Source organism: Bison bison, unplaced genomic scaffold, assembly GCF_000754665.1.
Source record: "Bison bison bison isolate TAMUID 2011002044 unplaced genomic scaffold, Bison_UMD1.0 scf7180017864280, whole genome shotgun sequence".
Taxonomy (NCBI): Eukaryota; Metazoa; Chordata; class Mammalia; order Artiodactyla; family Bovidae; genus Bison; species Bison bison.
Window position 1 is genome coordinate 3,698,634 of NW_011494852.1, and position 10,117 is coordinate 3,708,750.

Sequence of the window (10,117 nt, forward strand, 5' to 3'; positions counted from 1 at the left end):
TAGACCATTCAGGTATGACCTAAATCAAATCCCTTATGATTATACAGTGGAAATGAGAAATAGATTTAAGGGACTAGATCTGATAGATAGAGTGCCTGATGAACTATGGATGGAGGTTCGTGACATTGTATAGGAGACAGGGATCAAGACCATCTCCATGGAAAAGAAATGCAAAAAAGCAAAATGGCTGTCTGGGGAGGCCTTACAAATAGCTGTGAAAAGAAGAGAAGTGAAAAGCAAAGGAGAAAAGGAAAGATATCAGCATCTGAATGCAGAGTTCCAAAGAATAGCAAGGAGAGATAAGAAAGCCTTCCTCAGCGATCAATGCAAAGAAATAAAGGAAAACAACAAAATGGGAAAGACTAGAGATCTCTTCAAGAAAATTAGAGATATCAAGGGAACATTTCATGCAAAAATGGGCTCGATAAAGGACAGAAATGGTATGGACCTAACAGAAGCAGAAGATAATAAGAAGAGGTGGCAAGAATACACAGAAGAACTGTACAAAAAAAGATATTCACAACCAAGATAATCACGATGGAATGATCTAGAGCCAGACATCCTGGAATGTGAAGTCAAGTGGGCCTTAGAAAGTATCACTATGAACAAAGCTAGTGGAGGTGACGGAAGTCCAGTTGAGCTATTTCAAATCCTGAAAGATGATGCTGTGAAAGTGCTGCACTCAACATGCCAGCAAATTTGTGAAACTCAGCAGTGGCCACAGGACTGGAAAAGGTCAGTTTTCATTCCAATCCCGAAGAAAGGCAATGCCAAAGAATGCTCAAACTACCACACAATTGCACTCATCTCACATGCTAGTAAAGTAATGCTCAAAATTCTCCAAGCCAGGCTTCAGCAATACATGAACCATGAACTTCCACATGTTCAAGCTGGTCTTAGAAAAGGCAGAGGAACCAGAAATCAAATTGCCAACATCCAATGGATCATTGAAAAAGCAAGAGAGTTCCAGAAGATCATCTACTTCTGCTTTATTGACTATGCCAAAGCCTTTGACTGTGTGGATCACAATAAACTGGGGAAAATTCTGAAAGAGATGGGAATACCAGACCACCTGATCTGCCTCTTGAGAAACCTATATGCAAGTCAGGAAGCAACAGTTAGAACTGGACATGGAACAACAGACTGGTTCCAAATAGGAAAAGGAGTATGTCAAGGCTGTATATTGTCACCCTGCTTATTTAACTTCTATGCAGAGTACATCATGAGAAACGCTGGGCTGGAAGAAGCACAAGCTGGAATCAAGATTGCCAGGAGAAATATCAATAACCTCAGATATGCAGATGACACCACTCTTATGGCAGAAAGTGAAGAGGAACTAAAAAGCCTCTTGATGAAAATGAAAGTGGAGAGTGAAAAAGTTGGCTTAAAACTCAACATTCAGAAAACGAAGATCATGGCACTGGTCCCATCACTTCATGGGAAATAGATGCAGAAACAGTGGAAAGAGTGTCAGACTTTATTTTTGGGGGCTCCAAAATCACTGCAGATGGTGACTGCAGCCATGAAATTAAAGACGCTTACTGCTTGGAAGGAAAGTTATGACCAACCTAGATAGCATATTGAAAAGCAGAGACATTACTTTGCCAACAAAGGTTCATCTAGTCAAGGCTATGGTTTTTCCTGTGGTCATGTATGGATGTGAGAGTTGGACTGTGAAGAAGGCTGAGCGCCGAAGAATTGATGCTTTTGAACTGTGGTGTTGGAGAAGACTCTTGAGAGTCCCTTGGACTGCAAGGAGATCCAACCAGTCCATTCTAAAGGAGATCAGCCCCAGGCGTTCTTTGGAAGGAATGATGCTAAAGCTGAACTCCAGTACTTTGGCCACCTTATGCGAAGAGTTGACTCATTGGAAAAGACTCTGATGCTGGGAGGGATTAGGGGCAGGAGGTGAAGGGGACGACAGAGAATGAGATGGCTAGATGGCATCACTGACTCAATGGACTTGAGTCTGAGTGAACTCCAGGAGTTGGTGATGGACAGGGAGGCCTGGCGTGCTGCAATTCATGGGGTCACAAAGACTCAGACACAACTGAGTGACTGAACTGAACTGAACTGATACCAGGAGCCAGGACACAAAGATGGGCACAGTGTCAGATGGAAAGGCAGGTCTTCAGCTCTGTTCTCAACAAAGGCTTTTCTTGGGGGCTCCAGCTGCTGATAATCTATGAGGGCTGTGCAGAAGGGTATGTCTAGATCTGGGAAAACCTGATTACAACTGGTTGACTGGTGTTCAAGGACTATCAGAGGAAATGTGCACATCTCATAACACATGAAGTGCAAGCCCATGAAGAGTGCTGCAGAGGGAGCTGTGGAAACAGTGAGGGGCACAGACAGAGGCCCCAATCAGAGAAGAAATGGCCAGTGGTCAACATACCAAAAATAGGAAAGGCAAGGTAGAAAAGATATAAGCCCATTGGCTTGGCTCCAAAAGAATGATGAACACAAGAAAAGTGGCAGGTATGATTTGAAGACAGTAGTGATGTCACATGCTCCCCCACCCACACTTACCTGAGCCAAGCCCTCTATACACCCCTCGTGCCATGGCTGAAGTCATGTCCACTTGGTCAGGCACCCAGGGCTCTGCCCCCATCTCCAGCTGGGCAACTATGTGAGACCTGAAAGATGCAAGTCCTAGGGGGAAGATGGGGCTGGTAAGGGACCAGCACTTTGCCCAGGTGAATTATCCCACAATAGAACACAGGAAAGGAAACATAATTACAAAAGGAACACACAAGGGAGATCTGGCAGGAACATCCCAGTGGTCATGGCAAACAGTGACCACATAAGTGCCTAGAGTTCCTGGCAGTCAGGCCTTAGGCAATGTTAGCTAAAGCAAAGGAGCCAAACAGAACTGTCAGAGATGTGAACAATCACCCAGGAGATCAGTGGCTGAATTAGACAGGATCTGCTGGGCTGACTGCAAGACTCCTCCTTCTAGGACCCTTCCCCACCAGGCTTTGAGACAGTAGGTGTTGAGGCTGCTTGGGGAAAGCATGGGACCCTGCACACAGCTCAGCTCTGGACCCACAGCACATATACCTGAAGAGGTGGGGGGACTTCCCTGGTGGTCCAGTGGTTAAGAATCTACTTCCCAATGCAGGGGACTTGGGTTCAATTCTTGGTCGGGGAACTAAGAACCCACATGCTGCACACCACAACTAGAGAACCCCACTCACGGCAAATAGAGAAGCCTGCACATTTCAACGAAGACCCATCATAGCCCAAAAAACAAAGGCAGTGGGGAGGGGAGGAAGCAATGCCCACAGCCCAGCTGTGGGAAGGAAAGAACCACCTCTTGGGAAAAGGGAATGGGCGGAGATGAGCTCAGGACACCTGGGTGGGTGTAAAAGCCTTACCAAGGGAGGCAATCAGTGCAAAGTTCTCCAGCATCACATCACAGTACAGGAGTCTCTGAGCCTCATCAAGGAGTCCCCACTCCTCCGGGGAGAAGTAAATGGTCACGTCCTCAAAGGTCACACAGCCCTGCCATGATGATGGGGACAGTTCATTCCATGATCAGCTTCTTTCCTCAGGATTCCCTCTCTGTTCACTGTTCACCCTCCTCCCCAGCTCCCCAACACAGAGGAGATCTCAGACCCTGGTTCCACACGTTCTATGACTGCTGTGTCAGTCCACAGCAATACCCACAGGCAAGTAGGCAGAGAGATACCAGTTGAGCTCTGGGTCTGAAATGCAGGGCCCCTAATAATTACCCTAAGGCATATGATAATAGACAAAGATACTCCAAAACTCCTAGGAGAAAGCATATTTTCTTTTTCTGTCTCTTCAAGTTATAAACCTTATCATGTTTTTTGAATGTAAACACAGCCCACTGAGCCTGAGCCTAGATTAGCTCAATTAGTAAAACTTGAAATTGAAAAGAGAGAGAGAGAGACTTTTTAAAACCCCAACTGCTAAAAAGCCTCTCTTGCTGAAACTCTAAGTCACAGCCTCCTTAAAATTGTTTGCCAAAGGCAAATACATATCTTATTTGTCTTCTCCTCAAAGGACACAATCCGAGCAAATAATCTAATTTATTCCAACTGTTACTTATAAACTAGCAAATTTTATATGCTTCCCCGGTGGTGCAGTGGTAAAGAATTCACCTGCCAATGCAGGAGACTCAAGAGTCTCTTGGGTTTGATCCCTGGATCGAGAAGATCCCCTGGAGTAAGAAATGGTAACCCTTTTCAGTATTCTTGCCTGGAAAATTCCATGGACAGAGGAACCTGGCAGGCCCCAGTCCATGGAGTTGCTAAGAGTCAGACATGACTAATAGACTGAGCACACATGCGTAAGTTTTATGTTGTACTTGATTCATGATTAAAGTTTTAAAATGAGAACTATGAGTTCTTTGGTTGTGTCTGTCTGTAAGTCCATATGTGTATGCTACCTCTGATGGCACTGCCAAAATTAATTTCTAAAAGGCCTTTATTTAATTGGCTTATAAAAATAAGCACTTATATAAAAATTCTCAAATATGTAATAAAAAAAACAAATATCTTTCAAGTTCATATATTTAGGATAATCTTTAGTAAATAAGAGCTACTTTTAAACTTGTTGGTTAAATTAATACAGGAATATCTCAAATTTAACATTAAATATAATGTAAACAACTTGTTCTACCTGGGTTTATTAGTCAAATGGGCTCATTGCCTCTGTTGCAAAGTTTGTCACCGAACAAACAAACTTAGAATAATGATTATTTTAAAGTCTTATGAAATTTTTATGAGTAATCTAAGTATGATTGTTAAAAACAAATAAATTAGGGAATTCCCTGGCGACCCAGTCATTAGGATTTGTTGCCATGGCCCAGGCCAATCCTTGATCAGGGAACTAAGATCCTGTAAACCATGCAACTTGACAGGAAAAATAAATAAAAATAAATATATAAAATAGATGTAAATGTGATCAGTTTTTAGGTAGATTTTTAAACAATAATTGTGTTACAGTATGTCCACTTAAATAACTCCATAAATCCATTTGGTAAGTTATACCCTATGTTTTGCTATGTTAAATTAAATGATGGGAATTTGTTGGATGCCTAGATCATTTCCAAGTAAGATAAAGTACTGAAACATTAATTGCTAAAGTCTAAGTTTATATGTACTTTTGGCCTCTCATTACAGAGAGATTAAGTATGTTTGGCTCTGGTGAATATATCTTGCGCTTTATTGAAAGACTGTACTATGAAATAGCATATGTTTCTAGAAATTATACAATGTACTTATAAATTTGCCAAGCCACAAAATGTTAATAAAGTTTACAGCTGTTTACTTCTTTATTTTCACTAAAAAATTAAGATTTCAAAGGATTGAGGATTCCAATTAAATATGTGGTTAAAGCTGCCAGATACAATAATAGAAATAGAATGTGTTTGGGGAAGAGAAAAAATAAGGTGTGGAGGTGTTTTTGTTAAGGAAAATGAAAGTAATTTTGTCCTAAAGCTAGTTTCTTCTAAATGGGAAAGAAAACAAGGGATAAACTAAAATGAAATTCTGTAGGATTGTGCATAAAGGAGTCTTTAGAAAGGAATTTTATATGTGGTCATGACTGAATAAGATTGGAATGGATTTAGTTAAACAAATAAGTTTTAATATCAAAGTAAAACAGTAAAAATTGGAATTTGGTTTTCTATTAAAAGAACAAAGTTTTGTTTTCCTGTTGGTCTGCTCTTGATAATCAGAGATTATGAAAGGCTTTTCTTTACCTTTCAATAATATACTTAGGAAAACACCAAAGATCTTCTGTTTTGTCAAAATAATTACTTATGTTCTGTTGTCTTTATCAGTTCTTTGATTCATTGAGTAAATCTATTGCTATTAAAAGAGCTAAATTTTGCTCAGAACTACATAACCATTTATATTTGCCGAAGGTTTTAATTGTTAAGTTTCGTTGAATGGATAACAAAGCATTGCTGTGAAGATCTATTTGACAAAGTCCAATTTTTAAAAATACTTTTGACAAACTTCCCTCAAATCAAATTGTAAATGAAATCTTTTTGATTTAGGACTTTGAGAGATGAGATAGTTTTAGATATATATCTAAAATACCTCAAAGATTTATTCTTTCTCCTTATAAAAAGATATTAATCAGCTATATTTGATACGTTAAATTATGTGGAAACTGTTATCATCTTCTTTATGTTGTGTCTATATAGGTATGTGTTCTAAGTGTTCCAGAAATTAGGTGAAATTCCTGAAGTCATATATGTCCTGGCATAAAATGTTATCTGTCATCAAGATGGAGGCTCAGACTAAAGGAATTGAACCCAAGTATCAGAGAAATGCCCTAACTGACCTTCAAGCGAAGGCAGTAGCAACAGAATTTATAAAGACTGTGGCACATGTGAACAAAATCCATTCTGCTTCTGCAAAAATCCTGACCCCTTCTTGCCAGACTTTTGCCATCCTGATATCCTTGTACCAAGGCAACAGTATGCTACTGAATAAGAGAAATTAAAATAGGTACACAATAGTTGCAAACTAAACAAACAGTCAGAGCTATGGGAAAACCAAGATGGCTACTTAGTTCTCCCCAGCTCCCTGGCAAATCTCATTTTTTCCCCCTGCATTCCTTCACTCACCATCATGCATTTAAGGTGCATTTAAATAGACATTGGCAGGGAGAACTCTATAAAACTGAAAAAACACCCTATCAGTGATGTCTGACCTTTCAGGTCCATAACCCTGGGAAAAACTATTTTTGCCCCAGGTGCCTCAGACCTCTTCTCTGTGGACCCTTTGAGCACCTGCAGCTGGACATCATTCAACTGCCACTAAGTATGGTTTATCAGAATGTTCTCATTATTACATGTATGCTTTCCAGATGGGTTGAAGCCTTCCCTTGCTACAAGACTGATGACACCACAGGGGCAAAGAAACAATTTTTTATAATGTATTTTCTATTTGGTGTATAACTTACATAATCTCCAGTGATCAAGGCACCCACCTCACTGGGCAAATCATTCAAGCCTTAACAAAAATCTCACAAACTCCTTGGAATATCACTGTTACCCTCACGCTTAATCATCAGGCAAAGTCAACAGAACTAATGGAAGAACTGGACACAAAGAGGAACAAAAATTAATTACATGGAATTGAATGAACTAATGAATATGATTATAGTTTTTATGACTTTTTGTTTAAAATACAATATTACTTTTTTTTAATCTTTTGTTTTCCAAATGCAAGGAATTATTTTAAAAAGATTTACAGCAGTTTGGTGAATCGTACTTCTTGGTAGCTCAGCTGGTAAAGAATCCACCTGCAGTGCAGGAGATCCTGGTTCTATTCCTGGGTCAGAAAGTTCCCCTGGAAAAGGGATAGGCTACCCACTCCAGTATTCTTGGGCTTCCCTAGTGGCTCAGATGGTAAAGAATCCTCCTGCAATGCGGGAGACCTGGGTTCCTTCCTGGGTTGGGAAGATCCCCTGGAGAAGGAAATGGCAACCCACTCCAGTATTTTTGCCAGGAGAATATCCATAGAAAGAGGAGCCTGGCTGGCTACAGTCCACAGGGTCGCAAAGAGTCAGACACGACTAAGTGACTAAACATGGCACAGCATACCTTTGTAAGCAAAAATGAAACATTTTTTTCTCCCCACCTGATTGCTCCAGAATTCAGAAACTCTCATGAGTATTCTTATTTTCTTAACAATATAATTACATTTGGAAAAGTTCAATAAGACTCTGTTCTCCTTAAAATAGAACACAATTAGAAATATTGGTTATCTTATCAAGGCCTTTGACTGGAAAGTCATATTTGAGAAATACACACAGACTCAGATACGATCAAACAATTTGAAAGAACTTGACTTTATTTCATTATTTTTCTTTTTAGCTGCACCACAGCTTGCAGGATCTTAGTTCCCTGACCGGGGATTAAACCCTGGTTCTAAATTGAACCCTTGTATGTCTGATTTTAGTACTGTTAGTTTCATTGATGAGAAGGCAATGGCACCCCACTCCAGTACTCTTGCCTGGAAAATCCCATGGATGGAGGAGCCTGGTAGGCTACAGTCCATGGGGTCGCTAAGAGTCGGGCACGACTGAGCGACTTCACTTTCACTTTTCACTTTCATGCATTGGAGAAGGAAATGGCAGCCCACTCCAGTGTTCTTGCCTGGAGAATCCCAGGGACGGGGGAGCCTGGTGGGCTGCTGTCTCTGGGGTCGCACAGAGTCGGACACGACTGAAGCGACTTAGCAGCAGCAGCAGCAGTTTCATTGAGGTTTTGCTGTTTACTTGAAATCTGGACTAGATCCTGAAGTGTTCTAATTTCATCCAATATCTGGCTACAACTCGTTAATGTTTCCAATTTTCTCCCACCCTTTTGACCTGGAATAATTGAGAACTAAAACTGCCCTTTTCCTGATGCCTTGAAAATTGAAGCTAGACAACTTGATAGAAATTTCAGAGAAATTGCCACAACAGCTCATATTTAAACAATCTTCATGCTTGCTGCTGTATGAGCCACTTAGAAAGCATTCTTGAACACCTGGTGACATCAGAGACATTTCAAACTGCAAAAGATGCTTCGACCCTGACATCTAGAAATCTTCTTGACTGCATCCTGATGTCAGAAACTGGTTTATAATTGGCTCCAAACACTAACCCTTTGTTTTCTTTTGTTTTCCTAGAAATGTCTCATTACCTGATCGCTTTTACCATAGGCCTAGCTTCTGGAGCCCATCTGCATCACTGCCTCCTGAAATGAGGTATAATTGTTTTCCTGAACTGACCTCTTCTCATAACTAACAATCTGCTTCAATGAACTGGTACTCAGACGCTCAGTCGTGTCCAGCTCTTTGTGATCCCATGGGCTGTAGCCTGCCAGTCTCCTCTGTCAATGGAATTCTCAAGGCAAGAATACTGGTGTGGAGTGCCATTTTCTACTCCAGGGGCTCTTCCCCACCCAGCAACTGAACCCACCTCTCTTATGTCTCCTACATTAGCAGGTGGATTCTTTAACATTAGCACCACCTGGGAAGCCCTCAGTAAGCTGGAGAACTCCTCTTACCTGTTCTCTTTCCACAGAGGAAGTTCCAGAGAGGGAACTACTGGGGCCTAGAGTGCTGCTGCTAAGCTGCTAAGTCACTTCAGTCGTGTCGACTCTTTACGACCCCATGGACTGCAGCCTACCAGGCTCCTCCGTCCGTGGGATTGTCCAGGCAAGAGTACTGGAATGGGTTGCCATTGCCTTCTCTAGGGTCTAGCGTAGGCCTCCCCAAAATGTGCCTCAATGGCCTATTGATTATTTTGAATTAAAATTACTGAAGAAACAGCCAACACAAGAGGAATACTGTGACCCACATTTCTGTCTCCCTGAAAACAGAAAATTAATTTCTACGTAAAAAGTGCACTCCCTGGAGGTCCAACAGTTAAGACTCTGCACTTCCACTGCAGGGGGCACAGGTTTGACCCCTGGTCAGGGAACTAAGATCCCACATGTCACACATGGCCAAAAAGTAAAATAAATAAATAAATACATAAAATAAACTGGGCCAAGATATTAAAAAAAAAAAAAAACTATTTAAAAGTGCACCCCCTGTATCTGGAGGTAAAGCACACCTTTATTGCCAAAGGGAGGGAATTTGGAGCAAGAAACCTATATAAGTAAACCTTGTTACTTCTTTAATTTACTACCTGAAGCCCAAACTTTGTTTAGATTCTTCATAATTGGGCACCCAAAATCTAAGTTCCTTTGTCCAGTTGATTACTCACAAAGGTATTGTTTGTCTAATAAGTAAAAGATGCTGACTTTGGCCACTTTTTAGGTCCCATTTCTGACTTCACTTACATTAAAATGTATTTTTCTCCTGTTAATGTGCCTTATGCTAATTATTTTTATTAGTGCATCCACGAGAACTCAAACAAGAGGTAGAGAGAGAAATTTCCCCCTCCCTGACAGCATCCAGAGAATTCTAGGCAAATACAACTACGATCCCAACCTGCCCCAGACCTTCTATGACTCCCACTGCCAAGGGCAACATCCACCCTTGAGGTGAAGGCCTCCCGACCTGGCCATGATCCTAGCTTCAATCCAAGCTACCCGGGACTACAGCAGACCCCTCCATTCTCTGTATGGCACATTCTA

At 41.1% G+C, this 10,117-nt stretch overlaps 1 protein-coding gene across 3 annotated transcripts in view; it reads right to left on the bottom strand.

The window, feature by feature from the left end:
• Window positions 1–10,117, bottom strand: part of ZNF792 (zinc finger protein 792) — an 18,280-nt gene that overhangs the window by 4,717 nt on the left and 3,446 nt on the right. The window contains exons 2-3 of one of the 3 annotated variants that reach the window (XM_010848968.1): window positions 3,378–3,504; window positions 2,530–2,652 (exon numbers count right to left, since the gene is read on the bottom strand). The exons of 1 other annotated variant lie outside the window; for it this stretch is intronic. In XM_010848968.1, the coding sequence (XP_010847270.1) occupies window positions 2,530–2,652; window positions 3,378–3,504 (250 nt within the window). The remainder of the gene's footprint in view (window positions 1–2,529; window positions 2,653–3,377; window positions 3,505–10,117) is intronic. One more of the 3 variants, XM_010848970.1, reaches the window with a different exon arrangement.